Here is a 12,441-nt window from a genome sequence, read left to right as displayed (position 1 = left end):
ATGATAATCTCTAGTTGCATCCATTTTACTGCAAGTGGCATTATTTTGTTCTTTTTTATGGCTGAGTAGTTTTCCACTGTATATATGTACCACATCTTCTTTATCCATTCATCTGTCGATGAACATTTAAGTTGTTTCCATGCCTTGGTTGTTGTGAATAGTGCTGCTATGAACATAGGGTTGCATGTATCTTTTTGAATTATAGTTTCATCCAGATATATGCCCAGGAGTGGGATTGCTGGATCATACGGTAGTTCTATTTTTAGTTTTCTGAGGAACCTCCGTACTGTTTTCCATAGTAGCTGCACCAACTTACATTCCCACCAACAGTGCAGGAAGGTTCCCTTTTCTCCACACCCTCTCCAGCATTTGTTATTTGTAGACTTTTTAATGATGGCCATTCTGACGATGAGAGGTGGTACCTCATTGTAGTTTTGATGTGCATATCTCTAATAGTTAGTGATGCTGAGCATCTTTTCATGTGCCTACTGGCCATCTGTATGTCTTCTTTGAAGAAATGTCTATTAAGGTCTTCTGCCCATTTTTCGATTGGGTTGTTTGGTTTTTTGTTGTTGTTGCTGAGTTGTATGAGCTGTTTGTATATTTTGGAGATTAAGCCCTTGTCTGTTGCATCGTTTGCAGATAGTTTCTCCCATTCTGTAGGGTTTTTTTTCTTTCACTGTTTTTAATGGTTTTCTTTGCTGTGCAACAGTTGTAAGTTTGATTAGGTCCCAGTGGTTTATTTTTGTTTTTATTTCTGTTGCCTTGGGAGACTGACCTAAGAAAACATTGGTATGATTTATGTCGGAGAAATGTTTTGCCTATGTTGTCTTCTAGGAGTTTTATGGTGTCTTGTTTTATATTTAAGTCTTTAAGCCATTTTGAGTTTATTTTTGTGTATAGTGTGAGGGTGTGTTCTAGCTTCATTGATTTACATGTAGCTGTCCAGCTTTCCCAACATCACTTGCTGAAGAGCCTGTCTTTTCCACATTGTATATTCTTGCCTCCTTTGTCGAAGATTAATTGTCCATAGGTTTGTGGAGAGCTGTGAAAGTTTTTGTTGAAATATAGGATCACTACAATGGAAACAAAAGTTGAGAAATGGATGTAGACAATAGGTCATGAATCTGATCACTCTTTTGAGATTCTTAGCTGTGATGATGAAAGCTTCAGTGATTGAGTGATTTAGTGATTAAAGCTTTAGTGATTTTAAAAAACTATGATTTTTAAATAATCTTTACACACTAAAATTGTTTTATAAAAATCTCCCTAGTCAAATAGAGTGGCCAGTGTATCAGGTACCCTTTCCTCACTATTTGACGCAAGAGACTTCATCTCAGAGCAAGACAGTTATGAAACATCCACCAACAGCAGCCTAAAATATTATCACATTAGGGCATTCTGAGTATCTCTCCTCAAGTTTAAAAAGAGTTATTGCAAACATTGTGACATTTTAGTAAAGAGGATTCAGCATTGCCTGAATGCTGAACTTATTATACAGTGTCTTTCTTTTGAATTGATCCAATTTACCAAAGTTGATAAATTTAGGAAGATAACATCTCTCCCATAAGTCAGTGAGATAAGTAGTCATTTTTTCCCCTCATGATTATTTAAAACACTATATTTAAATTAAAAACAATATGGGCTTTGGGTAACATTCTTATCATTGCCATGATGATACCTCTATAATGAAAATATACACTAAATAGGGAAGAATTCAGAATTTTAGTAAGTATTTAAGGTAAAATAGGAGACTGAGAAGATACTCCTTGCTTCAGCCATTCTCCCAGGGTCCTTAGATGAATTTTCACTCCAACGCAGTTCAGGCCACTTTTTGGAAGAATTTGAGAAGTTCCAGCGTTCATGGGTTCTGTCTGTCTGATGCATGAGTGAAAAAATAACTTCCCCTTGGCTAGAGCCTCATAGCAGGTTCCTGGCAGGAAAAAGACCACAAAGTAGGCTGGAATTGTTTGATAGAGTTAACATAGTGACTATTTACAAAAAGAATTTGCAGAGCAAAGGGTAAAGGGACCCAGTAGAGGTGTTAAGGCTACATAGGATTTGCAGCAGTGGGAAGCCGTTACTGCCTCTAGGCCTGAAGGTATTAGTAGGTCCTCTAAGCAGAGCTGTGGAACGGGTCATAGCAGGACATAGCCTTCACCAGACCACGGCCCTGAAGCTGGCAAGCTCCGCTGGACCTCTCTCTCCTCCTGTACTGCTGTCTCCGGCCAGTTCTTCCATTGGCCAAGCCCATCCAAAACCCGGAGGGCAAGGGAGCCCAGGTGATAACATCTTTAGGGATTAGCTACCAGCATCTGAGGTAGAGAAAAATCAGGCCCTCCCCTCGGCAGGGGAGACTGCATTCATTCATAGCTTTGCTTGCAATTACAGGAACCACATCTATCCAGGTGAAGCAAAACAGAGACTATTAGGAGGCTGCCGGGTGCCATGGCAACTGAGGGGAAGATGCAGCCAGGCCTCAAGGAAGAGGGGACCTGGAAGCCCAGAACATGCTTCCTTTGTGTTACTCTTTCATCTGAATACTGGTTTACTTTTTCTTTTCTGGGCAACCAGGACGGTCTTTCTCTGCTGCTTGGTTCACCAGCAAGACAGAGTGACTTCATCACAAGCTTAGAGGCTCCAATTCCAACTCTCCCTTCTCTCTGTCCCAATCCTAAATCCCAGGAAAGGTTACTCTGGTTGGAACAGCTCAGATGAAGTACCTGCTCCTGGGTCCCCGTGGCCGGAGGCACAGGGACACAAAAAGAAGCATTGCCGCTGAGAGCCCACCCCTGTGTGAGACGGAGCTTGCAAGAATGCTGTGTGTGCATCCCACACAACAGGCTTCCTAAACTTTGCTTCTGAGCCAGTGCCAAAAGTATTAGGACTGGGTAAAGTGCCCAAGGGATTTGTATGTTTTTTATTTTTATTGAAAAATTTTTTTTGCTACCATTACTCATAGTCACATGACAGGGGCTTAGAAAAAAGAATCACTTCTGCCTAATTTTAAGTGGCTTAAATTAAGCATGTTTAAGGACAAGTATATGTGTATTTTTCATGTACATAAATTTTACGTGTGTGTGTATATACACACATATATACGCATACACACACATAAATGCATACATACTCATTTTAGTTTATCCTTAAAGAACAACAATGTTTAATATAAGGTTAATCACAGAAAGCATAATATAGTAAATAAAGTTAGTATTTGCTGTTATAGATTTTTTATATGATTTATTGTATTTAATTGTTACAGTGACACTATGAGGTGAGTACTACTATTATCACCGTTTTCCACGTAAAGAAACTTAATCATATAGAGGTTTCGCAGATAATTCCTATTCCTCTTACACTTTAGGGAAACGGAGAGTAGATGAAGAATCATGAATCACCTGGTTTTACGGCCTATATACATTACTAGAATACAGGAATGGAGTGACACCTTCATATCAGTTATGGTGCATGAGAGGCTCCAGACTGTCTTTGTTATGCCCCCTTTAGGTATATCAAGATTGGGGATAAAGAGTGTGAATTTAACCGCAACTTTCGTCTTATCCTTCACACAAAACTGGCAAATCCTCACTATAAGCCAGAATTGCAAGCTCAGACAACCCTCCTCAATTTCACGGTCACAGAAGATGGTCTGGAAGCCCAGCTGCTGGCAGAGGTTGTCAGTATTGAAAGGCCAGATTTGGAGAAACTTAAGGTAAAAATTATGAAATCATCCCCCCAACACTTATTCAGTGCACAGATTATAGTGCCAGACACAGGAGTGTAAGATGGGATGCCTGCCCTCCAGGATCTTTCATTCTAACTGAGAAAAATGAGGGTGTATCTGAACAGTCAAGTAGCAACTCAAGGGTACTTCTGATAAGTAGTTAGGATTGTGCCACAGGAGATGGGCTCGTTGTAGGTCTTGTTTGATGCAGGTGACTAGGGCAAGCAAAGACGCATACTAGTCATGGAAAGCAGGGCTAGAGAAGCAGGTACGTGCCCTGGAAGGTTAGAAGGAAGAGAGGGATCTCTTTCCCTCTGCCCAGGGTAGAGAGCTGTCTCTTCCTCTGATCAGGGTAGAGAGGACTCTCTTTCTCTCTGCCCAGGTTATAGAGGAATCTTCCCCGGGCTTCCTCTCCCTAAGAGATTGCCTGGGCCCCCAGGAGTTTTTAACTCTCAAGCTCTGCCTCCAGGAATTAGTTGATTACTACTTAAATGTTCCTGAGAACCCGTGATTGTCTGTATCCGCCCATCTCTGTAGTTTTCAGGGTGACAGTTGCCCTGTGACCTCTGATGTTCTCTGATGGCTAAGTAAGGGCTGTTATGTTTAGCTTTTTTCCTGTGTGAGGATGGAAATAATGACTTTTCTCTCTTTCAATTTGAAGCAGAAACCAGAAGTTTCTTCCTATAGGTTAAATGAATGATATGATATATGGTCATGCTCTGGACCCTGAAGTGCAACCAGCTCTTACCATGCCTTCTGAATGTTTTTTTAAAGAATTTTTAAAAATTTTGATTAGTACAATTTTAATGCTAAGTGTGTTTTATTATATATGATTCCATGAAATTGATGATTAAGGAAACTCTGCTTAAAAACATGAATTTAATCACCTTTCTCACATTTTGCTTGGTTTGCCTTAGTTGGTTTTGACAAAGCACCAAAATGACTTTAAGATAGAGCTGAAGTATCTGGAGGACGACCTCCTTCTGCGTCTCTCTGCGGCAGAGGGGAGCTTTCTAGATGACACCAAACTGGTAGAGAGCCTGGAGAGAGCAAAGGCCACCGCGGCGGAGGTAGAGTGCAAGGTAGGAAAAGGCAAAGGCTGCCTGGTGAGGTTTAATGCCCTATTTGAATGAAGTGCTCGGGGTGAAAATGTAATCCAACTTGGCCATTCTCTAAGAGTACTGACACTTTGTGGAATTCAGGTCTTTTCATAAGCTGCCCTTAAAAAGTGGACTGTGTGGGGTTCTGAATGGAGATAGAGGTGGTTGAACTTGCGCTTCTCCTAACACAACAAAGATCCAATCTTTCAGATTAGACTCTGTCAGGCTATTATTTTTTTCCTGAGTGACTAAATTTGAAGAAAATTGGGCCCTGCTGGCTTATGTAGTCTAAAATCTTAAAAGGCTTAGCCTCCTTTGGGAAACCGACATCCTGCAGTCTCACCACAGGCTTCCTGGGCTGTTGTACATTTTAGAGAAATACTTAGAGTTGAAGTTTTGTTTACAGGCCTTCAGTGCTGGGAGACTGAGCAAGGGGTGATCTCCTGCTGCTCTCAAATGCATTATTCCCCCGGGAAAGTGACATTTCCTAAAAGCTAGAAAAAATGTTCATTTAGTAGACTTCCTGCTGAACGTCCAACATGTGTCCCAGTGTGCCTTACGCATGCACTTTGGACGTTCACAAGTGGCCACCAGCCCTTAAAATGCTGATGTTTCAAAATGAGAGGATCCCTCATTTGCTTTCTGGGGTATCCTCATTACTAAGTAATCTATTAATTACCCAGCCAAGGCTGTGTCACCACACACCCAATATATTTGTCTTAGTTTAAGCGAGGAAATGGAATCCCAGATTACGCTATCCTTTTAAGTAAGTGAATTCTAGGTGGCTCCTAAAATGGTAAAGATTAGAGCAATTAAGTAAATTAGGTCTTAGCTTTGAAGTTAACTTCTAATTGTCTCTGAAAATGTCTCTTCCTATCTTCCTAATATATTGCCATGTCGGGACTTCCCTGTCTGCTCTACATTTTCTTTATTTCCTTTTACATACAAGTATGATGAATCAAGTCTATAAAAAAAGGTTGGACAAACACTGTATCTTATAAAGCCGTAGGACCAGCAGTAGTCCTAGATAGAAGAGGTTTGTGTCTTGAATAAAAATGAATATGTTAGTTGATGATGGTGTGTGTGTTTAATTATCTCTCTGAATGTACCCAGAGGCTAATACAAAGATAAACTAAATGCAACTATATGAGCCTGTGGGTGATCTGGTGCAAAGTCAGAAGTAGACAGTCACGAGAGCCTTTCTATAAAGGCTTTTCAGTAAGCACGGCTGTTGGATATTTTACTGACCTTGGCTGCTTTTGTATACCTTGTTGACTAATGAAGTCATTGGCATTGAATTGACCCAGCAGACTTTTCAGAGCTATCCCTGGGAGGTGATATAGCTGGGTTATTAACCCCTGAAAGAGAGAGGGGAGGCAGGAAGGTGACATTACTCGGAATAAATTCTGTAGAACCAAAAACAGTCAGGTTTGTTTACTCTGTAATCATTAACATAGCTAGAGTTATGTCCATTCTCACTTAAAACTCAGCTTATAAAAAGATTATTTTAAAATATGAATTTTATGATTTTAGAAAAGCCCAGGCACAGAGATGCCATACATGTTATCTGTTTTAATACTACTAGTTTCTCATTTCAGATATGTCCCTTCCATCACATAGACAATATGACGAGTAAGTTACTTATGTTGTCTGATCCCACCATAGGTGATTGAAGCTAAAGAAAATGAAAGAAAAATCAACGAGGCCCGACAATGTTACAGACCAGTGGCAGCAAGAGCATCTCTGCTTTATTTTGTTATTAACGACCTCAGAAAAATCAACCCCATCTATCAATTCTCTTTGAAGGTAATGATGACTAGGCTAAGAAAAAATTTAAACTTGAGGAGTTCAACTTGTTTCTGGAAGTTTAGAATCTATTTTTAAGCAATCACTGCATCCAGTAAGGAGTCTCCAGGACCTAGCTAGCAAAACAAAAACAAGACCAAGAAAAAATCCTCACTTTCTCAGTAACTTTCATTTATAATTTTCAATAAGGCTTTGAGATAATTAAACTATGCAACACCACAGTACATAGTTTTTGTTCTTAAGCAGAGTCTTAAGGAGTTTAATATATATAAGGGAATTCTCCTGGAGGCTCCTCTACTTTCCTTATGAAAGTGTACATGTTTCATAAAAAGATTTCGCATTTTATTTTGGTATAGAGGGATAAAAAGTGAGAATAACTATTGATTGAGCCACTGTTACATGCAAGGCACTTTCATACTTTGGTTCATTCTTATGCCTGAAACATCCCATTAAAGTATTTTATCCCTATTTAAAAAACTAACATGTTCAGATTTTAAATAAATTGCCGAAGAATTCACATTTCATAATTGTAAGAGTCAGGATTTGAACCCAAGGCTGATTCCAAAGCCCATGCTCTTTACTTTGTACCATTCTGCCTCTGGGCAGTATTCATTCATTCTATCATTCAGTTTTTAAACAAATAGCTATTGAGATCAATCATAGTGCCAGATGCTGTGCTGGTTACTGAGTGTACAGTTTGGAAAACACAGATATGAGTGGAGATATGTGGATGTGTGTGTGTATAAAAGTGACAAATACAATGTGAGAGAACAGTAGGGATGGAGGGGCTGTTTTACTGGGGGCTCAGGGAAGGCCTCAGAGGAAGTGAGATTATAGCTGATTCCTAAAGTTTACATAGGATTTGGCTGTGTAAAGAGTGTTTGGAGAAAAAAAGGATGTGTGAGACAGGAAAGAGTTGTCGAGATTCCAGGTGAATGAATCTATGTGGCTGGAGGGTAATGAGTGAGGGAGAAGATGGCAAGACATGAGTCCTGAGAGGTAGGAGGGTCTAGATCACATGATGTCTATGCTGGGGAGTTTGGATTACAACGTGTGGGCAAAAAGAAGCCATTGAAAGGCTATAAGCAGGTGACTGCCATGACGGCAGAAGACTCAGAAGTGAAAATAGACTTATGGTTTGAAGCTAGAATAATCATCCCTTGGAGATGGATTGGATATGGGCAATAATAAAATGGAAGAGTCAAGAATAACTAGCAAGTGTCTAGTAATGTGAAACACGTGCAGAAATTCTGAGAAGCACAGTGGGGTTGGATTTTAGAACAGCTGCAGGGTAGGAGAAAAATAAAACAGCCCAGGACTACTCAACTACCAAAACTAGACTAAGGTATTACAAGGAAAGAAAACTACAGAGCAGCCCCCCGCCAGCATAATCTATTATGCTCAAGTGGGATTTATGCCAGGAATGCAAGTTGATTAAACATTAAAAAACCACACAATGTAATTCTTCATATTAATAGAATAAAAAAGAGAAAAATCATATAATAATTTCAATGGATACAGACAAAGACCTTGACAAATTTCAACACCTGGTTAAAAAAGAAAAAATAAAAACTGAGCAAACTGGGAATAGATGGTAACTTCTCTGTGTGATAAAGGGCATCTGTAAAAATTTTCAGCTAACATTATACTTAATGTTGAAAAATTGAATGCTTTCCCCTAAGATCAGGAACAAAATAATGATGTCTTCTCTTAACACTTCTATTCAGTACTGCACTGGAGGTTATAGCCAGTGAAGTAATACAATAAAAGACACAGAAATTTTAAAAGAAGGAGAAAAACTGTCTTTTTTTTTCCACAGATGACCTGACCATGTATGTAGAAAATCATAAGAAACCTACAAAAAAGCTGAAGTGAGTTTTTAGCAAGATGGCAGGATTGTATTTCTATATATGAGGAACAAACAATTGAAAAATAAAAAGTAATACCTCAATACTATTTACAATAGCTTCCAAAATCTTGGAACTCTTAGGGATAATTTTAGCAAAACAAATACAAATCTGCATACTAAAAGCTACAAAACATGGTTAAGAAAATTAAAGGAGGTCTAACTAAATGGTGAGAGAGACCATGTTTATGGCTTGGAACAGTCAATATTATTAAGATTTCAGTTCTCTCCAAATTAATCTACAGTTTTAATTCAGTCTTAATCAAAATCCAAGAAGCCTTTTTTTGTCGAAATTGGCAAACTGATTCTAAAATTTGTGTAGAAATGCAAAGGATTTAAAAATAACTAAATAATGAAAAAGAAGAACAAATTTGGAAGACTTACAGTACATGATTTTGAGACTTATTACACTGATTGGCCTAAAGAAAAATACACTGATCAATGGCACAGAATAGACAGTCCAGAAGCAGACCCACAAATGTATGGTCAACTGATTTTTCGCAGTGAATGCCAAGACAATTCAATGAGGAGGGGACAGTTTTTACAACAAGTGGTGCCGGGACGACTGGATATCCACTTGGAATAAAATGAACCTCAGCCACTACATTACTCTATATACAAAATGAGCTCAAAATGAATAAGCTAAACTATAAAATTTCTAGGAGAACAATAGAAGAAAATGTTCGGGTTTTGGGTTAGGCAAAGATTTATTCTTAGGATACCAGAGAAAGAAAAAAATTGATAAATTGAACCTTATCAAATTAAAAATTTATCGTCTTGAAAAGACATGAAGAAAATGAAAAGACAAGCCATAGACCAGTAAGTTATTTCCAATACACATATTTAACAAAGAACTTATATCAGAATAGAAAACTCAATAGTAAGACAATGCAATTAAAAAAATAGAAAGGTTTGTGCATGTATACTAAGACATAAGTATTGCCCCTAAGCACATTTTGAAGATGCTCAGCAGTCATCAGAGAAATGCAAAGTAAAAGCAGAATGACGTATTACTGTATACCCAATAGAATGGCTAAAATTTTACAAGACTGTCAGTAACAAGTGTTAGCACCAATGTGGTACTGCACCTCTTTCATGTTGCTGGTGGGGATGCAAAGTGTTAAAACCATTTTGGAAAACAATTTGTTAGTTTCTCATAAAGTTATACATACACTTACAAGATGATCCTAAAATTTTTACTCTAAGTATTTACCCAAAGGAAATGCAAACATATGTCCACTCAAAAACAAAGTACTACAAGTACATACTTATATGATCCTAAAATGAATCTGGTGTGACAGAAACATTCAGCAGTGGGCAGGGGTAGGTATCATGGTGGGAATGGATTGCAGAGAGGCACATGAGAACTTCTGGGGGGGTGACATGAATAGAACGTTTCTACATTTTGATTGCAGTGATTGTTACGGAAGTATATACATTTGTTAAAACTCGATCTGTATACTTAATGGTGCATTTTATTTTTTATAAATTAAAATTTGATTTTAAAATGTAAATATTAAATGAGTACTTTGTTAATACCTTCTTACCAATATTTACTATATGTCTGTCATTGTAGGGTTTTACTTTCAGTCAAATATACATAATTCAAGACCAATCAGTCTGTGGTCTTAGGTCCCTGTCCACCAGTCAAAAAATTTAATATTTTATGTTATATCTGTTTATAGATATAGATATTTGGATATATTTACCTATGTATTTAAATATATATAGATATATGTAAAAATCTATTCAGCCTCATTGTTACCAAGGCATACAATGGAGTAAGAAAGAAATATTGAGTGATTTTAAAAGGAAAAAGATAATCAAAGGGGATCACAAAAGTACATGGGTGGAATAACAGAAACAAAAAGATAACCTGTTAAAAAATGGGCAAAGAACTTGAATAGACATTTTTCCAAAGAAGACATACAAATGACCAACAAGCATTTGAAAAGATGCTCAACATCACTAATCTTTAGGAAAATGCAAATCAAAATCACAATGAGATACCATTTCACAACTATTAAGATAGCTACAATATTAAAGAAAAGAAAAAGAAAGAAAGAAAATACCAAGTGTTGGCAACTATCTGGAGAAATTGGAACCCTTGTGAACTGTTGGTAGGATTGTAAAATGGTGCAATTACTTTGGAAAACAATATGACAGTTCTTTTAAAAAAATTGCCATACGATTCAGCATTTCCACTTCTAGACATATACCCAAAAGAATTGAAATATGGTCTCAAAGAGATGTTTGTACACCCATGATCATAGCATTATTCACGACAGACAAAAGGTGGAAGCAAACCCAATGTCCATCACTGGATGAACAGGTAAATAAAATGTTGTACATACACACAATGGAATATTATTTAGCCTTAAAAAGGAAGGCTAAATTCTGACACATGCTACAACATAGATGAATGTTGAAGACATTATACTAAGTGAATCAAGCCTGTCACAATAAGACAAATACTATGTAATTCCACTGTATTAGGTATCTAGAGCAGTCAAACTTATAGAAACAGAATGTGGAACAGTAATTGCCAAGGGCTGGGGGGAGAGGGAATAGGCAGTTATAATTAAAAGAGTTTTTTAAATGAGTTGTTGAACAGTGTTTCAGTTGTTCAAGAAGAAAACATTTTGGAGATTGGTTGTACCACAATGTGAAAATACTTAATACTACTTAACGGTACACTTAAAACTATTAAGACAGTAAATTTACACTTTGAGTATTTTACCACAATTAAAAGTAAAAATATAAATTTTTTAAAAGCGCATGGGTAGAAGAAGAGAGGACAGTGCAATTCAATTGGTTAAGGAGGAAATGTGGGTAGATTTTATGAAATAATGTTAAAAATAATAGTAATGGCAGCAAACTTTCAATGAGCACTTACCATGTGCCGGAAGCTGTTCTAAGAGCTCATAGAATCCTTGTAAAAACCCGTCCTGTTCTCTCTCCCCATAGATAAACTGTAGCCTGTGTGCCTGAGACTAGCTAGACCTCCAGCCACCAGTTGTCACCCTTTAACGGTCACTTGTATTCCCCAGGCTTTCAACACGCTGTTCCACAGAGCCATCGAGCAGGCTGACAAGGTGGAGGACACGCCGGGACGCATCTCAGTCCTGACCGAGAGCATCACCCACGCCGTCTTCCTCTACACCAGCCAGGCGCTGTTTGAGAAGGACAAGCTCACCTTCCTGTCCCAGATGGCTTTTCAGGTAAGGAAATCAGTCACTCAAAAGCAGCCCCAGAACCAAAGTCACGCATCTCTGTTTATTATGTACTGCTGCTGAAGGGAAGTTTTTTTGGAAGCTCTTCGCAGCATGAGGAGAGTTTCCATTTCCCAGAGGGAACTTGGGCATGTGACAACCTGCTAGTAGGTCAGGGTGCATCGGTTTGGGTGGGTTTGCGCTTTGGGCAGCCACATCAGCTGTCATCCTGAAAAACAGGTCAATGAGACATTGGCCTCACCTTCCCAGGTCCTGTACACACCTCCCAGGTACTACCGGGGAGTTCCTTGGAGAGAATCTCAAGCTCAGCTTTCCAGATCTGAGTGCTCCTAGGAGATTTTCAGAGCCCCTTTAAAAAACAGTGAATGGGTGAAGGGAGCTCCACATTTCACACTCCTACCTTCAGTGAGACCGACTACCCTTTTACTCTTTTTGATGTGGACTTCTGCAATAGGTCCTGTTTAAATAAAAGTGCCCGTGATGAGAAAGAAACATTGAGGACCACATTCCTAGATGAAATAAGAATGTGGTCCTTTTATTAGTTCATTTACTGTATAACTTTTTCTATCAGTTCAAATCGTGATGAAAGATATCATTTCTTTTGTGTCCTCCCAAGTGCCTTGCTCAAAGAAGGCATTTTAAAATACCTGCTGTTCAGGGAGATCAGCTCGG

The 12,441-nt window shown here is 38.4% G+C and overlaps 1 protein-coding gene and 1 long non-coding RNA gene across 4 annotated transcripts in view; one reads left to right on the top strand and one right to left on the bottom strand.

Moving 5' to 3' along the window:
• LOC309631856 overlaps positions 1 to 12,441 on the bottom strand; it is a 916,236-nt gene that overhangs the window by 697,344 nt on the left and 206,451 nt on the right. The gene's annotated exons all lie outside the window — the stretch shown is intronic.
• DNAH11 (dynein axonemal heavy chain 11) overlaps positions 1 to 12,441 on the top strand; it is a 318,101-nt gene that overhangs the window by 267,896 nt on the left and 37,764 nt on the right. For all 3 annotated transcript variants that reach the window (XM_082398151.1, XM_082398152.1, XM_082398153.1), the window contains exons 66-69: positions 3,508 to 3,712; positions 4,642 to 4,806; positions 6,490 to 6,630; positions 11,587 to 11,757. In XM_082398151.1, the coding sequence (XP_082254277.1) occupies positions 3,508 to 3,712; positions 4,642 to 4,806; positions 6,490 to 6,630; positions 11,587 to 11,757 (682 nt within the window). The remainder of the gene's footprint in view (positions 1 to 3,507; positions 3,713 to 4,641; positions 4,807 to 6,489; positions 6,631 to 11,586; positions 11,758 to 12,441) is intronic.

The sequence above is a fragment of the Balaenoptera borealis genome (assembly GCF_965194805.1).
Source record: "Balaenoptera borealis genome assembly, chromosome: 7".
NCBI classification, from domain to species: Eukaryota; Metazoa; Chordata; class Mammalia; order Artiodactyla; family Balaenopteridae; genus Balaenoptera; species Balaenoptera borealis.
This window is presented reverse-complemented; position numbering and strand designations above follow the sequence as displayed.